Source organism: Platalea leucorodia (genome assembly GCF_965183815.1).
Source record: "Platalea leucorodia genome assembly, chromosome: 3".
Lineage (NCBI taxonomy): Eukaryota > Metazoa > Chordata > Aves > Pelecaniformes > Threskiornithidae > Platalea > Platalea leucorodia.
In genome coordinates, this window is record NC_138825.1 from 87883794 (window position 1) to 87901804 (window position 18011).

Consider the following 18011-nt stretch of genomic DNA (forward strand, 5'->3'; position numbering starts at 1 on the left):
AAAGGCGCCTCGCCTCTATTTCACGCACAGACAAGCGGCCTGCGGACACACAGCCGCCGGCGGACCCGCTCGGGGCCTGCGCTAACAGGAGGCCCCCCGGGCCCTTTGTGTCTCCGGGACCCGACGGGAGCCCCCCAGCCCCTTCCCCAGGGCCGCGCCGCTGCCCGGGGCGCTGGGGGCGGTCCGGGAGCCGCCCCCGAGGCCGAGCCCCGCTGCCCGAGGGGGGCGACCCCGCCGCCCCGTCCCCACAGCCTCAACCCGCACCCCACACCGCAGCCTCTGAGGGGGGATTTAAACCAGAACCCGGAAGCCGGGGCGGCCGGCGCAGGGCACGGCGGGATTTGTAGTCCCGCCGCCCCTGCGGGCGCCCCGCCGCCGAGCCGCGGGGCCGGGGCGGGGAAACCACGAGTCCCCTGAGCCTCTGCGGCCGCCACCGCCCCAGGAACGCAGGCGCAGTGCGGGGGGCTGGTTTTTGAATCCGCGGCGTTGTTATTGACGCCATATTGCTGGTGTGGGAGTCACAGAGGGAAGCGCCGCCGCCGCCGCCGCCCGGGCCCCGCCGCCATCGCTCGTCATCGGCGGCCCCCGACCGGGTAGCCGGGCCCGGCCCCACGCCCCTCGGCCCAGCTCCCGCCCCGCCACCGGCCGCGGGCGGAATTGGCCCGGCCAGGGCAGGGCGGGCGGCGAGAGCGGGGGATCCAGCCGGCCGAGCCGGAGCCGCTGGGGGGGCCGGGGCCGCTCCCCAGAGAGAGGCCGACAGGGAGGCGGCGGAGGCCCTGACGCAGCTGCCCCCTCCTTTCCCTGCCGCCCTCCCTTCCCTCCCCACCAGCCCGCCCCAGACAGCGGGGAAGGCGCCTCTCGGCAGGGCCGGCTGCTGCTCCCACCGCCGCCGCCGCCTCCCCTGCCCCTCGCTCCGAGCCCGGTCCCTCCGCCCCGCCGCCGCCCCGCGCCATGGCTTGCGGCGCCACTTTGAAAAGGACTCTGGATTTCGACCCGCTGCTGAGCCCGGCGTCCCCGAAGCGGAGGCGATGTGCGCCATTGTCAGCCCCGGCCTCGGCCGCCGCCTCCTCCTCCTCCTTCGCCGCCGCCTCCCCGCAGAAATACCTGCGTATGGAGCCCTCGCCCTTCGGAGAGGTGTCGTCCCGGCTCACCACAGGTGAGGGAGGCGGCCCCGCCGTGCCCCGCAGCCCCCCGGGGCGGCGGCCCGGGGTGGGGGTGCGGGGCGGCGGCGGCGGGGGGGACCTCGGCGGGGAGGGCAGCGGGCCGGGAGGGCGACCGGGGAGGAGGAGGAGGAGGAGGGGAGGGTTGGGTGGGTCTGGCGACCCCCTCCAGCCATTTTCTGTCGGGCTGCGTGGCTGGCAGCGGCGGGGGCCGGGGCGATCCCTGCTCGGCTTGGCACCGCGGCGGCGGAGACACAATAGAAATGGCCGTTTGCAGCAGGAGAGGGGGAGGAGGGACGGGGAGGAAGGGGGGGGGGGGCGGGTTGAGCCGATGCGGGCGGGTGGCCATAGGAAAGGGACTGGAGAAAGGGACCCGAGCGGGGGAAGGGGGGGGCGTTGGTGGGGGAGGCTTGATCCGGTGCCGAGGAAAGGGGGAGGCCGGCTCTCCTCGCCTGGGGGACGGGCACGGAGGTTTTTTTTTCTCCAACCCCCCCCTTCCTTCTTCCCCGGGTGCCTGGATGCGGGAGCCGCAGGGGCGAGTCAAGCTGCGGAAAGGCTGGGGGCGGCGGGGGGTGCCCCTGGTGCCTGCGGGGGCGGGGGGGGCTGGCTCCCAGCCCCTCCCGGCGGGGCCCCCCTCGCCCCCCGGCAGCCATTATCGGTGGGTCGAGCGTTGCCCGAGCCGAGGGGGCGGCGGCGGCGGCTCCTCCCGTTGCTCAGACATCGGGCGGGGGGGGACGGGGGGCGGGAGGGCGGGGAGCGCGGCCTGTCATCAATCACCCGCAAAACGCCAGTGGGAAAAGGCAAAAGCAGATAAAACAAAGAGGTAATTCCGCTTCCAGGCCCTTAGCGCCTGCCACCGTCCCGGGTGAGCCGTTCTGTGGCATCCTTAAAGTTTCGTAGGAAAACCGAGCGATGAAGGCGATTGTGTGCAAGGGTGAGAGTTGCCTTTAGGGCAGATAAAATGGAATCGGGCAGCCTTCTCCTCTCGGAGACGCTGGGCGAGAAGGAAATCTTTTTACATTCTTAACGCGTGAGAGATGAGTCAACCGGTGGCCCGGAAAGCTCCGGGTCTGCGCGTGTAATTGTCGTCAATTAAAAATCAACCGAGTTCGTTTTACCAGCGAGCAGGGAGAGAAGAAAGGAATGAATCTTGGCTGGACAGGCAGGATTGATTGGCCCTTGCTACGGTTAGTCTGGTGGGTAGCTTCCAGTAACGCACTTAAGAAGGGTTAAGCTCGCAGCCGTGAGTGGCTGTAGCGCTGAGGTATGGATCCGTGTCCTTTGTGTGCAGGAGAAAAGCCCGCTGCAGTTGTTGCAGCTGAATTCCTTCTGCTGTTGCGTTGGGTACTCCCTTGTATACAAAAGTTGGCCCCGGATTACTGCTAGTATTACCCAGCAGTAAGTTTGCATCTGTTTTCAAATTGCCATCTCCTCCACGTAGGACAGTGCCTCGTTTCAATATTCTTAGTTCTGAAAACTGTACAGGAGAATATATTTTTTCCCAGGTTTTAATCAAATAAAAAAAAAAATGCTATGGAGGAAACATATAGATGGCATACAAAATACTTACACTTGGCATCAGTGCCTTGATTTTTTTTTGCACCTCTAGGAAAAGATCTTGAATGAGTCAGCGGTCTGGGATGAGAGTTGTGACGGATGGCACTCCCTGGTACAGTGAGGCATTACATGTACTTTGAGATAGATGTTTAAAATCAGAATTCATCTGATTCTTTTCAGAAGATAAGTGTTGCCTCATTGCAAGGATTTCTTTTGGCTTGTTTCTTTGGGATTTGGAGAGCTTAGGTTATGAATATTTAATATAAATATTGTCTGGCCAGTAAATGTGTATTGCTGAAAGGAGACAAATCAATAAAATTTTCAGCAGAGATAACCTACAGCAGTATTTGAGGTAATAACTAAACTATCTTAATGATTCTGAAGCTCTTAAAAACTAAAATGTTACTGAACTTGAGCAAATACAGGCCTCATCATCTCTTGAGAAAATCAGAAGTGCCGGTGGTAATCCATGTGAAAAGGTGATTTTGTACTGACAATTCTGTAAGCCATTTGTATAATACAATGAAAAGCGAAGGACAGTAAATCAAAATGTCTCTTACAGCACTTGAATGCTCTTGAGCACAACATTTATAAATTGTGCACGTTTACATGGGTTTTGCTTAAAAGCTCCCTCTATGGTTTCTGTTACAAGGAAAAAAATCTTTATACAGGGCTAGTGCAAATATGACTGTTAAGCAGCTTGCTTAGTTTTTACTTTCAGTTGAATTTAGGGGTGTTATGACATTGTGTATATTTCATTTCAACCATCAGCAAACAAAATAGAGCTTATCATTTTAAAGGGGCCACTTGAAAGATTGTGTGAGATTCATCTAGTCTAATTTTGTAAATGTACATCTGACCTAATAATTTGTGGTTTTCTTGATAGTCGGAAGAAACAGATGGTTTATTCTAGAGCTCTGACTTAGGATGAAGCAAAGTGTGCTGTGGAAATATGTATTGCTTTGCACTGACTGTAAAATGAATTTACATGACCATTTCTGATGTAGATGTCTACATTTGGGTCAGATAAGTCTTGCTCTGTTTGTGAAAAGAATTCCAGTCTGATTTTAAAAGTGTTCCCAACTGAGTCACCGTTTTGTTCGGTTTTTATCTTGGGAAATTCAGTCACAATAGCCATAATTCAGTTGACTTCACTTAGGGTTTTCTCAGCATGTTGCTGTAACGCTTAGGTTCCCAGCACTTGAAAAGTGTCTGTCTGAATTTTGTTTAATGAAAATTAATGGTCATATGAAATCAGAGCTCTGGATATAAAACCTGATGCTGATACTTTATTTTAAGTTCACGCTTAAGCATTTTTCTTCTATCTGATACTCTGTCCTGGTAGTATTTAACTTCACCCAATGGGAACTATATCAGCACCAGAACTTCTTACCACATGGTTAGTCATTTAAAAAATGAATTATCTGGAAGCACAATACAGATTGATCGAGGGAGGTGCTGAGAACTAAGAATACAGTGTGGTAGTCAGATGAGAAAACAGCTGTCTTTATAGAGTGGTCATAGACAAATAAACGATATGTCTGTTTGAGAGATGGTAGGCTTATTCAAGATGAAATTTATCTCTCACAAGAGTGTTTTAATATTTTGTGGTTATTTGAACAGCTGTTAGGTCACTTCCAGTTTCTCAATGAATTTGGCAGCCAAACTGTAATTGTGGCTTTACCGTCTATACTTTCTGTAGAATTGTGCTTACTGGCTTGAGCATACTCTGAGTGTGTTTGCTAATTTTTGGATACCGTTGTTTGCATCTAGAATTATGTTTTAAAACTGTGTTCACTATAAGCGGTGCAGAACATATCTGCCTGGGCATAAGACGGGTTTGATTTTGAAAGAGTGGCTCCTCTACGAAGTTTTCTGCTGCTTTCTGAATACTCCAGATGGGTTTTACTTCCATGTAAGTTCTAGCTGTAAAGGAGACTGTTCTGTGTATGACCAGAGTAACTGCACTTGGGTCTGGATGCCTGTGTGTAATGCCTTGTAAATGTTCGGTTTCCTCTGAAGTCCTAAGGGTGCTGTCCTGTTTTGAAGCTGTTAAATGACTTCTAGAGGGTGAAAGGAGGAAGGAGCAGCAGCAGCACTATTTTTTGTCTGTTCTCTGCTGGGTGTTTTAGAACCATTATTTGCAGTTTTAGCCTGATGAAAGATTATGGGGGGGGAGGAATAAATACATTTGTTTTTCAAATTCAAAGGCAGGTCAGTGTTAGAAAGCCTGCATGTCTGGATATTTCTGAAATTGAAGCTACACTGGGAAATACAGTCCAAAGAAATGGCGGGGGGGGAGTAGGGAGAGATAGTGTTGACCTTAGGGATTTAAATCTCCTAATTCATGGTACACAGTAACTGAGAAAACAAACTGAAATGAGTAGCTTTCTTCCATACTCCTCACCCGAAATCAGAGGTTAACTTGCAGAGCTAGAACTTTGTAGAACCAAAAAGAATGTTGTATTTAAAGACAGTTTGTGAAAGCGCTTAAAAATCCGCAAACTTTTGCATCTGCACATGCAATTTTTCCTCCATCTGAAACATTCATCTGCCTCAACACTTCCCCAGCAACTAACTGATGTTGCAAACCAAAAATTGTAGTGGGTGGGGTTATTGAGAACAGTCCTTCAACTCAGGTCACTGGTTGAAATCTGAGCAGAGATAATGTCAAATGCTTGACGGAATATGGAAACTGTTGAATTTATGCAGTATTTAGTAATGAGTATGCATAATTAGTATTTGCTGCTCTAATGGCAGTTGTATGGCAAATGTCTCTAGTTAAAGATGACAAATGGAGTTGGTTGTAAGAGTCCCTCTCTCATGAAGGACTCCTTACAAACAGAAGGTAGATAAATTTGTCTTTAATGTATACCTTTTTCTTTCACAGAATAATCTGGGAAAAAAAGGATCTAATACATTTTTTTTAAAGTTAATGCAAGAAAATGACTTTGACCTTTTTGAATAGGAAGAACTGTTAGTCTTCCCTGTAGGCTGTCCTCCTGTGACCTTTCAGTTGCCCTCTTGAGCAAACTTAACTGCTTCTGTCTGAAACTTGGTCAGACAGTGGCCAAGTACAGGTTTGGCTTTTAAATGAACCAATCTAGTGGCTTTGGAATGTGACATATTAGTAGTGCTGCATCTCTTTCTGCTTAATTTCTGTTTTGTTAACATCTATCCTCATGTGTATTTATTGCTAAATTATCTTGGCGAGGTGCCAGGTTTCTCATTGTGCTCCAGTATTGCAGAAATCATTGGGATTTTAAAAAACAAAACATTCCCACCTCTTAAAAAAAAAAAAAAAGGCACATAATGGCTGCATCTGGACTTGATAATTTAATTTATATGAGAAATTTCTATATAGATGCCTGTGGTGACTATAAATGTTAAATACACTTGGTCGTAGATGTCATAAAATGTTGAAGCAGTTTTTGTTTCAGTGGCAAGTCTGATAGATGCAATGTGACATTTTTTATGTGAAAAGAAAGATCTAATTGCTGTGTCTAATACATTTTGCATTGCTTGATTTATTTCTCATTCCTCGACCTCTTGATCAGGAGAACTGGGATTTCCTGAAATAACACATTTGCAGAATGAGCTAATGCTCACATATTGTGAGCATGCGACTTGTTGTGGGAGAACCAGAACCTTCGTCAGCCTGAGACCTTGAGTAATGGGATCTCGTGAGGTGGCCAGCTCTGTGCCACGGAGTCCATTGCGAGCTGCTTCTGTCCGTTCTGTAGCTATAGACGCTGGCTGTGAAGTGCCAGCGTGTAGCCGTTATCGGCGTTCTCTCTGGCGCTTAGAGCATGCTCCTCTGAGGTGAGCATGATTTCCAAAAGCATACATTCTATTACGGAAGTCTCGCAGACCATGCCTAATTAAGAAATGTAACTGGAGTGATCCATGTCTATGACCAAAGCAAGAGAGTAAGAGGAATATCTGGATTGTTTTAATTTCTGTCTGTGCCTGGGGATTCCCTGGTTAAGTAGGTATAAAAAGTGAAGAATACTGTTACCCATTGCTCTGCTGCAGTGCTGCCCTTCGGGGAAGCTGTCTTAAAATTAACATTGTGTGTCAGTCGTCTGGTGGGGAGACCAAAACTAGGAATGTGGTAGCATTGACTAAATGTTGAATAAGGGTGATGGCCTAATGGAAATGCTACAAATCTGAACTAGGACAGTGAAGCAGTTTTGCTTTAGCAGGAGCTGAAATCCCTGAAGATGTATGCATCAGGATAGCATTTGATTGATTCACATAGGAGAAATCTCAGGCATGGTTCAGGTTTGAATGCATATGTTGAATGGTGACATTGCAAACTGAAACCTGAGCTTTAGGTTCCATTTCGGGCCAGGAAAACTGCTACTCTGATTTCAGCCTATTGAGTCACCTTCCTACGTGTTTTGCCAAAGTTTCCTTCAGCTAAATTAGAGAAACCAGGAACTAAGATGAACGATTGCTAGTTTAAAAATCGAGGCCCCCCCCCCCCCCCCCCAAAAAAAAAAAAAAAAAGAAAAAAAGAAAGAAATCCTTCAGGGGAAACAATCAGCACCTTCATAGTTGATAAGCGGTTATTAAAATGGAGAAAATAATTGTTTGCCTTGTTACCTTTTCAAGTTGAACTGCTGTTTGCCTTGTACATAATTTCTAGGTAATTACAGGTCAGGATGAAGTAATTAGATGACAGAACTTTGAAAAAGAATACTTGCCTTTCTATCATGAATTAAAGGAAGTAGGAAGAAGACATCACTCCTTGGAAGTGAATATTTGGCTTTGTAATCCATTAGTGTGACAGATCATATTTCAGATGTCAAACTTGAATTCTGAATTGCCCCCTTCATGTTTGATGCACTCTTCATTGAGTGTGAAAGCAGCTGAAATTTTGGTTCCCTGAATCATATCTCAGATTCTGAAAGAAGACTGGCGTGGATGCTGTCCCCCATCTTAAGCAGTATTTTATGAACCTGTGTACCCAACTTTATGCTCTTAGTACACAGAACCCTAGAAAAAAAAAAGGGGTATCTATGCATTTCAGGTGTATGCAGTTCAGGTGTATTTAACTGAGTCTCCTATGCCTTTAGTGGTTACGGTGGGACAGTAGCAATCTTCGTTTGCAAGTCTTTATCTTAGCCTTGAACCTGAAGGAGGAGAAGGGGGCATATAATACAGTCTTGCCTAACTGGCCAGGATTCATAGTGATCTTGAATTTGAAGTGTCATTTATGAAGTACTAATGCATTTCACCGTGTTAGCAGCGTAGCTTTTTCTTGCTACTACCCTAGATTCAGCAGGCCTAATTTTCCCTTTCAGCACCTCTGCCTGGTGTTTCCTGTTAGCTAGCGCTCTGCCTTCAGAGGTACCTCTAACCAGTAGGAAACACTGAGCACAGGGGATAAAGTGAAATTAAAAAGAAAGTGAGGACAGGCCACAGCGATCATATCAAATATATTCCTTTTGTCATCTCAGAAATGCTGCCTGATGTACAGTGTTTGAACTTGAGCACCTATAAGATGGATGCAAGTCTTTATTTAAAATACCTAATGAGTTCTAGTATATATGATAGAAGTTCTCACTTCAGTTTTATAGTCTCAGAGAAGCTCACTTAGGTTAGGTTTTCTTTAATGAGTGCGCTTTCAGATTCTAAATTTTTATATATAAAATAATTTGTTAATTAAAATGCATGTCATTGTTGAAAAAGACAATTTGGGCCTCCGTATTGAGGAACACATAAAAAAACTGTCCTGTGTTTGACACCAGTTAAATACACATTTTAATTCCGTTGTCAACTGCAGAGAGAATTGTCAGAGCTAATTGGAAGTAAAGGAAGTTAAGAAACAGAACTTGAAAAGGCAGGAAGGTTTTCTGGAATCAAAATTTGGTTGGAAAATGAGATCTGCTAACTCTAAGCTTTGTTTAACTGGGCCAGGCTTTACAGTTAGATGTCTGCAATATAGGTGTTGTTCAAAACTTGCCTGGTTTGCACGGCCTTAATATTTCATGGCTTCTTTCAACTGCTGAGATGCTATAAAAACTGTTTTGAACAGAATATGTTTGTTCATCAGACATATTTTTGTGGCTTTATTGAGCAAAACTGTAAATGCCAGAAGTAACTTGGTGCATTTCAACAACTTTTCTTACTCTCCTAGATTGTTGGTTTTTTTTTTAAAAAAAAAAAAGACAATTCAATTTGGCATTCAGATTTTCATTTAAAATCAGTCATAAGTATTTGCAAGCTTGCATTTCACTTCACAGTGAAGTACTTTTGTTTAAAGGCATAGATTTTATGCCACTGCATGTTAATAAAAATGTCTACTCAGTCTTTGCTGCTGCAAAAATGTGCCTGCTTAATTTGAAGCATTACTAGCCTGATCATTCACGTGAGAAATGATTGAACAGTTTGGTGCTGTGTTAAACTTGTGTTTCTTGACTGTTAATCTCCGTTTTACAAATGGTGGAGATCGGGAAGTATGAGATGAGTCATGCTCAGTCATCTTGCCTGCTAGCAGCACGGTACTGAGTACAGCTTGTAGTCCGGTTCTCTGTGCTGAGCAATAGTGCCTTAAATCTGGTCAGTTAAGCTAAATAGAGGAATACCGTTTACCAAACCAGGTTATGTACATGCTCAACAAGTGTTCAGTCAGGACTTCAGATTTCAGGCTTTTTTGTCCTGGTGGCTGTTTGCAATGTAGACAGTGTATTGTCATGTTTAAATAATCCCCTCCTCCATCCCACTTTGCTTAGTTTTATACCTTTACCTGAATTTATAGTAATACAGACTGTCAAAGTGGTTTTGTCAGGACGGGGATCTCCCAATGTATCTGTCAGTGGCATTTCTTGAGATTTTTGATTTTCAGAGCAAGATTTGAAGATGGCACATTAAAAGTGTTGCCAAGTTAGAAGTAGATGAAATTCCTGTAATATCATTGAGACTTCTGTGCTGACAATTCAGTGTAATTTGGAATAGAATCCCGTATCCTGAGTGCACAGGTCTTAATTTCCTGTGTCAGTTGTTACTGTTCTCCCAGAGGCAGTACCTGATTTCTCCGCCTCCCTTCCCTGTCCTGTGTTGTGTGTCCCCCCCTGCCCCCCTTACGTTGTTTTTGCTCCTTCTCTGCTGGCTGGTAGTGTAACATTTTCTCTGAATTATTTCCTGTTTAATTTGCAGGGGTTGTTAGGGCTGGAGGAAACCTGGCTGATGGTTGTTGTTTTAACTCTTGGAGTTTTATCCATTGACCAGAGTCTGTTCAGGGTTTTTTTTTTTCCCTCAATGATTTTGGTGGTTAATGTGGTTTGAGATTGTTTCTGCAAAACGATAATATAAAGGAGAGCTGGAGAGATTTGTATCAAAGTTGTTACACCAGAAATCTGGCTGATGTTTTTGCAGCTCAAACAGAATTTGGAAAGTATGCCCAAGACAAAGTAATGTAGTGAAGGATGGATGCATGCGATCTGTTACATTCTTCAGTTAATGTAAATACAGTGTGAATGTTTGCAGTCACATTTCTCATAGTGTAGACATGCTTTAGGACAGATGTTATCTTATGAGCTAATTTGGTTCCCACTCAAAATTACGCAGTATCGCTTTAGCTAGAATAGCACGTGATTCTGAGGAAAAGTATTGTTTTACCACCATAATGCTGTTGAGTAAAAATATCGCAGGGCCATTCTTTGACTGATGCAGTATGTATGCACGTGACAAATTCTACATGGGATTCTATTTAATTTTGGAAGCCTGACTGCATTTCGGTTTAACCTGATTTATGTATTTCTGTACCATGCTGGGCTCCAGTATGTATCTTGTCCTACAAAAAGTACGAATCCTCCAGCCACCCTTGAGTACTTTTTTCCCTCACTTTCTCGTAGGTTCCTTCTCTTGATTTTCCTACTGTGCTTCTTTATTATGTTTTGTGCATTTGCGGCTTCTTTATACCAAGTTATTGATCCCCCTTTAGGGAGCTGAAAATTGTACAAGCACTGTAGGCATGGGACTGAAAAGGTGTAAACTGCAAGGCCTTCGTCAATGGACAAAATCCAAACAAGAAGCTCCTTTGCTGAAAATGCTGGTATTCCTGTTGACTGGAAACAGTTTCCTCTCCTTTTACGAGTTGGAAGCTCCCAGGCTGACTTACGGAATTGAAGAACCACCACAATAATTAAACCCCTGAACTAGGAATTGGCAAATGTTTGCTCCTGCTTGGCCTAGCATAGGCTTCAGCCACTTAACGAATAAGCTGGTAGCTGAAGTTACTTGCTTCACATGGTTGCTTACTAGAAAACGTTCAAATAAGGAACCTCAGTGGCATGCTGTTTACAAACCTGAAAATTAGTTAAGTTTTCATGGTATTGTATTGGCAAAATGCCAGACAGAAGTAGGAAGGTACTGGGTGAGTGGAGTCCTTTGCAACTCTGGCATGATCACATTGATTTCTATGTATCCGAGTTTTGGAAAGCTGTCTCTGCCAAAAGTCTAGCAGCCTCAGTGGAAGATGATGGTAGGGAATTTTTTTAAATGCCTTTGAGCATTTGAAAGTAAGAATTGTCATGAAGAGGGAGTCCTTGGAGGTCTCTTTCTGTGAAAGTCTCCTGTGAAAAATAGAAAATGGCGTTTAGTTTTGTTTTGTTTTCTTTAATATTTTACATTGCCAGAGGATATGCAGTTAGGGCACTGATGTACCTGTCCTTTTGGTACATGGAATTTCAGAGAGAAGGCACACAGGATTGATAGTTTTATTGCAAGGATTACTTTTTTCCTTGTAATTCTACCGTGGAGATGAGATTATTAAAAGCACTTGCTGTATTTCATTCAGTGCAATCAAATTCTGAACTATATATTGCCATATTCCTTTAAAAGCGACTATTGATCCGTCCATTGTGTGTGTTTGGCTAGATCTGAGGCTGTCAAAAATGTGGAAGGTTTTTTGTATTTTGTCGGTTTCCAATTCTTTGAGATTTTTAAGCAATAGTTGCTTTATGCATATTCTAAATTGTGTTTTCCTCTCCTCTTTGCTGCCTATATGCCAGTAACTATACAGAGAGGAATGGTATTTCGCGTACACGTTTTATTCTGGGGTCTTTTGTTACGCGTAACTGTATAAAGGCTGTCTGGGGGAAGAAAGATGATTGCAAATTAAATGTATGAAGGGAAGTTGATGAATACCAGTAGTAGTTCTATAGCCTAATTTTTATACATGTGTATTGTATAGTTGATAGTTCCTAAATTTTAAGCTTATGCTGTTTATTTTTGTTAGCAGTACTCTGGCACCAATACCTGACCTTGACTAACAACATTTTTGCTAGTGTTCTCCTGGTGAAAACAGGACGGAGTTACCTTTCTTTAGTTAGTTTCATTGTATGTGTCTTAGGTAAAACATGCTGGTTTTTGCAGGCCATGTTTTAAGAGTCTGGCTTTTATCATCTGTTAATTAGCTACGGTGTTTGGTGTTTGAGTGGAAATAAATACTGAAATGTAATTATTTTAGGCTTAATTTTCTTATTGTTTTTCTTTTAGAACAAATTCTGTACAACATAAAACAGGAGTACAAACGCATGCAGAAGAGGAGACACTTAGAAAATAGCTTCCAGCAGACAGATCCTTGTTGTTCTACTGATGCACAGCCACATGCATTTCTTCTTACTGGACCAGCTTTGCCAGGTAACCAGAAAATTCTGTGTAATTCTGCTATGTGTTCTTAGACTGTTTGCGTAAATGATTCTCCCTAGTTATCTGGTGGTTTATGGCACCTTCTCACCAGTCACTGTTGCTTTTTTTGGCAATGCTAGCATTGGTCTGGAAGATTGTAGCTTCTCATTTTAAGAATCAGTAGGACACAAAGCTTGCGTTGTTTTTGAGAGACCATCCTGCATACCCTGCCGCTGATACTGTAATAGGCTTTTGCAAAGCATCTGTCTTTGCAAAAATATACTGTGCTGTAATTTTTACATAAAATAGAAGCTTAAATTTGTAAATGGCAGCTGCCATGGAAATGGTGTTCACAGTGTTTGTGTAACACTCTTGGTGTTTTGATACCCGTGCGTATTGCCCATTGTAGATGTCTTCCTTTTGAGTGTCCAGTTTTACTTTAGTAAATTAAAGTGTTCAAATGGCAGAGGAAGACTTCTCCAAATGTTCTGTAAAGTTCTTTTAATGTAAAAGATGTGAAGAAAGCTGATAATAAAAATGGTTCTGAATTACTTGTAAGTGTAAATTGGTATGCCCAAATATTTAATCTTAGGTACTTCATCTGCAGCATCATCACCATTGAAAAAAGAACAGCCGCTGTTTACTCTCAGACAAGTTGGAATGATCTGTGAACGTTTGCTGAAAGAACGTGAAGAGAAAATCCGTGAAGAGTATGAAGAAATTTTGACCACAAAACTTGCAGGTATATTATAGTTCAAAATAATGTGTTAGGATGAGTTTGAAAGCTTAAAACTTTTTCTCATTTTTGTCTTATGCTGTTTTTTTCTGACCTAATCTGATTAAGGAATGAGATTCCATACAGCACAGATAAAATGATGTGTAGTCTCTTTGGTAGGATTTTTTCTTCTATGCTGCCTTGGATAGACACTGACTCCTGGGTATTACTAATCAATGGAAACAGTGGTTTTATTTCAGATAGAACTTTCTCTTGCTATCATGTTTCAATCGATAACTTCCTCCTCATTTTTTTGCCAGAAAGACTTTCTATTCTACTGGCTTAAGAGCTCTTTGTGAAGGACTTCCCCCCCCCCCCCCCCCCCCCGCTTGGGAACTGACTTCCTTTTTCTGGAATTTGGCAAGATGACAGTACCTAAGATTTCCCTTTCTCTTCCCAGTACTTACCATTACTCTGCTGCCAGCGGTGTTTGGTATCTGCCTGAGCGTCAGGAGTTTAGCTACATTTCTGATGCTCTGTGTTGAATTGTTGTATTTCACATCATTCAGCTGATACTTTTGGCACCTGATGTCACCTTACCTTTTCATAAGGATCATGTTAGTGTCAGCATTGTAAATATCACCTTTCTTTAGTTGTTGACTAAGCATCTTGCTAGCATTTGAGCACCTAAATTCTGTTGCATTCAGAGGTAGGTGCCTTCACAGTATGATTCAGTGTCTAATTTAATATTTAGTGTGATGATAATGAACATCTGAGTGCACTCTTCGGCAGCAAACCAGCTTTTGAATACCCACGGCTGTTCTGCTCCCCACCTGAAAACACATCAGAATTAAAGTTTGCAAATCTTTTTAAGTGTGGGATTAAAAGCTTCTGCAGGCATGCCCGTGCTGAAAGTCACCAGACTTGTGTCAGGCTTGTGGTTTGCCTGTGACAGTATTGTCTCTGCACCCGAGCCTCTGTTCATGTTCTGTGCTTGCTGATCTGCCATTGCTGTGTAAGAAATGACTATAGTTCTAAGTCCCTCTTAAATGTACCTCTGTTTACAGCTGTAACTAGAGCCCTAAATACTTCTGTTGCTTTGGGCCTTATGTTCCATTTCTGCATTTTTCCTTTTAACCTGCTTCAGACTGATGAATTAGGACTCTGTAGAGCTCTTTTTTTTTCTTCTAATTTATGTATGTTAGGAATCAGGTCATTTCTTGCATTCTCTTAAATGCGTTTCAGTTAGCAGTGATCATCATAACCATTTGAAGACCAGATATATTTACCTTTGTTCCAGATACTTTCTGAGTACAAACTTGTAGTTCTTTACAGCAGGAACCCCTCTGGCAACATGTGCTTCATCTCTCAGACCCAAAGGGAACGTTTTTGGTTTTGTTTTTGGGAAGGGAGGGGGATGGTTTCTGTTTGGAGGGTTGTGGTTTACAGCGAGATGCGTTAGGTTTACTTGTTACGATGGTGGTCACCAAAAGAGCTATTAGAAAGATCATGTTACTGCATCCCATATATCAAGCCAATAATAAATTTTCAGCATTATATGGGAATTTAGAAACAGAGTCTGCCAAAAGAATTTAGGAATTCCTTACATAGAAGGCTAGTTATGTTTTTCTGCTGACAGAATGATTGTATCTTTTTCTAAACTTTGTGCAGTAAGGTGATACTCAGTCTTACAAAGTAGTGAAGTCAATGGAAATGTAACTGGAAATTCTGTAGTAAATCTCAATTGAATAGCTTCTTTGAAGTGACTTGACTTGAATGTTTGGATCTCAGATATTTTCCTCATTCCTTTTTGAATCACGGTTTTCTTTTAGGTAGTTAGCCAGATACTGCCCTTTTTTTCCTCTCCCATGTTCTTTGTGAGCAGAGTTGCCTTTCATGCAGAGTGAGCGTTTGATAAATGGAAAACTCAGATTGCTGTAATGCCCTGATTTCCCCTCCTGCCTCTGTTACCTGAAGCTGCTATGTTAGCATGAACTTGGGTTTGCAAGATCCTTTGCAGGTTTTAAAACCAGAGGAGGAGTGTAAGGGGCTAAGGGGAACTTTAGGTTGAAAGAATCTGTGAAGAACAGCTTTTTATACTAAAGGTCAAGTCGTAGAGTATAGTAGTCATATTTGTGGCATTTACCCACCTTTTGACTTAAAATAGATACTTAGAACATAAATGATATGGGATGCCAGTGGTATAAGTATCTTTACAAGCGTTCGCTTAAATATTCAAACAGTTCACTGTAGGTTGCTCTTACCTTTGGATTGCTTAACTTTCCCAATCTGAATGCCACAAGAAAGGGGATTTTTAGTAAAATGGATCATTTACATTTCCAAAGCCATGATTTTAACAAAGATGGTGCTACAAAGCAGCTGTGTATGTTGACTTAAAGCTTTAAAGAAGAAAGCTTGCAAGTTGGTTTCTGGCCTTTAATACACACTTTTAGGAAAAGTTCTGGTTGCTGTTATTTTTGGAAATGGTTTCTGGGCAACAGATCCTTCAATCTGCTCTTTGTGTTATTTTGTTGTTTGGCTAAGATCCTGGCATGGCTGCTGAGAAGCCATCAGTCAGAACTGCAGTGAAACAGAGGTCCTGCTTGTGGGCAGAGGGGAGCTGGCTGCCGTGACCCTGGGCCCCTTCAGTCAGGGATGAATGTCCGTAGATCGCTGGGTCAGGTCCGTGCTTTGGGCTGCTGCTGCACTACTTGCTGATTACTGATACCCTGTTTACTTCAAAGGTGAAGCTCATCCCTGCAAGAGGATGGGGACTTTAATGGGGCAAACCTGTGGGACTAGGAACCACTACAAATCTAACTGCATTTTTGGTTGAAGATTGCCTTCTTTGACCTTGCCCTTTTCTCAGAACACCCCACATTGCTGCACATGTATTTTTCCACAAGGGAGGAAGGGGAATGGAGAGGAGCGGCATCTGGTAGATATTACTCTCCTTGTTCAATTTCCTAATTCTGAAAGGTGATATCCTGCTGATGAGTGCAATATGAAAACTGAATAAAATATTGCGAATGTATTTGTATGTATGTGTGCATAGAAAGAATAATCTTTCTGGAAAATAACAATGCTTAGTTCAAAGCCAAATCAGTCCGTTTGATATCTAAATTTCATTTCAGATTGCACAGTAGCTGTTTTCATGAAGTCCACAGTCAACTATATGTCTCCTATTGTGGCTACTTCTGTGACTGGAATTAGTCAAGTGTTAGTCACATAGCATTTCATCCTTTTAGTTTGTCATTTGCTTTTGATTTTCTGGTGGTCACCAAAAAGAATTTCTAACTCCGTAGCAAGTCCCTTTCCTGTACTTCTGTGTTTCCATTTCATTAAATTAATTTTCTTACATCTGGTAGTGATAGGAGCAGAGAGAAGTTATGTTTCCAACGCTAGCACTGACCTTAATGCCGTGTTTGCTTAACTACTCTGCCCCCATTATGGATCTGTGAAATGGGCACACTCGATTACTTCAAAATACAGTGTCTGACGCTTAGCCAGGTGTTAGGTGTATTGAGGTCTTTGTGTACGTGCAGCATAATTCTCTTTGAGCATATTACTGTCTTTCCCATTACAGAATTTTGTAAGGGAAAGTCTTTTAATTAAGGGGACATGTGCTGCATTGTTGTTCTCGGGGAGGAAAAGGAAATGGCAGCTATGAACTGTGTAAAGTCACTTAAAACTACTGTTAGTGGATGCGTGTTTAATTTACATGATTTGTACGTATAAAAAAGTAGCCTTGAATATTTTTCAGCTTGAGTTAATCTCAGTATACTCACACTTCTAATGCTTCATGCTTGCAGAACAATACGACGCATTTGTGAAGTTCACGCATGATCAAATCATGCGACGATATGGAGAACAGCCTGCCAGTTGTGAGTATCCATTCCGGTTCCTATAGCAGCATTAAATTACTGAATGTTCAGTAATTTAAGTGACCATTGTTTCTTGTTAAGCTTCAGCTAGGCCCCAAGTTAAAGTACTTTAAATTGGTAATATGGAAGACCGAGGTTGAAAGGAAGGTGTGAGATAAAATGCAGCTTTTGTTTAAAACATCTAGATCTCCCATAACATTCCGTTTTTTTATTTTTGAAACAGGTTTCCATATTGCCATAACAGGTTTGTGATAGAGCCGGCATTTGTGAACTCTATCTTTAACTCTTGCTTTTTTTTTTTCTCTTTCCAGACGTTTCATGAATCACACTTTCTGCATATGTGGGCTGCCCTATACACCCTGTTTTATTGTTGCAAGCTGTCCCAGTAAAGACTTGCAGCAATGCCATATTTTTTCCCCCTGTGAACACAGGTTATTTCAAGCTTTTGTCAGTGGCAACCACTCTTATGCAGCAACTGGTTTTGGAGTGCTCCCTGATGTCAGTACCACCTGGATGTGGACCTTTGCTACCTGTAATAATACCAGTGGCCTCATTTGCTGTATCATTACAATTTGGCTTCTTATGTTAATAAGTTTGAAAAAGTAAAGGATTAAAGCTGGTGTTCTAGAAGTTGCCCTTCACTGGTTGTGTAAATAAAAATGTAGAATGACACTTCTGACTGAAGTTAGTGTGGTTTTCATAACTGTGCACTACAACAAAGCTGTAATCACAGTTAAGTTAGAATGTAATCCCAGGACAATTTTAAGCAAATAGCCCACAGTACTGCCTGTGAAATAGTGAAGGAGGGCATTTCTGTATTCCATGACTTTTTTGGGGGTTAAGAATGGGTTTATATGATTTCTCATTTTTGTAGTTTTTATTTATTCTATCAGTCTTTAACAAATGTTTATTGCTGCAATTTTTCAGTGTATCATTGTTTTACTGCCCTTGTAGTACTGGAATTTAGTTGGAAGAATAAAACATTTACTTCTAATCTGTTTGTTTTTAATATGCAGGTGGAACTTTTGCTGTGTATGAATAAACTTAAATCTGAGT

The 18011-nt window shown here is 43.0% G+C and overlaps 1 protein-coding gene across 3 annotated transcripts; it reads left to right on the plus strand.

The window, feature by feature from the left end:
- The first annotated feature begins 505 nt into the window (after nt 1–505).
- AKIRIN2 (akirin 2) lies at nt 506–17801 on the plus strand. 3 transcript variants are annotated; one of them, XR_014227535.1, is made up of 6 exons: nt 506–1156; nt 12225–12368; nt 12964–13098; nt 15816–16009; nt 16884–16955; nt 17267–17801. XR_014227535.1 is itself a non-coding variant. In XM_082305273.1 (5 exons), the coding sequence occupies exons 1-5, from the start codon at nt 952–954 to the stop codon at nt 17275–17277; spliced, it is 582 nt and encodes a 193-aa protein (XP_082161399.1). In that variant the 5' UTR covers nt 512–951; the 3' UTR covers nt 17278–17787. The 3 variants fall into 3 exon arrangements, 1 of the variants encoding a protein (XP_082161399.1); XR_014227536.1 differs by having other exon boundaries at nt 509–1156; nt 12949–13098; nt 17267–17790; XM_082305273.1 differs by lacking the exon at nt 15816–16009 and having other exon boundaries at nt 512–1156; nt 12949–13098; nt 17267–17787.
- Nucleotides 17802–18011: the final 210 nt, after the last annotated feature.

Bases quoted from the DNA above. Each gene is read 5' to 3' on its own strand.
- AKIRIN2 (XM_082305273.1), top strand. From the start codon at position 952: ATGGCTTGCGGCGCCACTTTGAAAAGGACTCTGGATTTCGACCCGCTG. The intron at 12,369-12,948 runs GTAACCAGAAAA...ATTTAATCTTAG, and splicing joins TACTGGACCAGCTTTGCCAG to GTACTTCATCTGCAGCATCA. The intron at 13,099-16,883 runs GTATATTATAGT...TCATGCTTGCAG, and splicing joins TTTGACCACAAAACTTGCAG to AACAATACGACGCATTTGTG.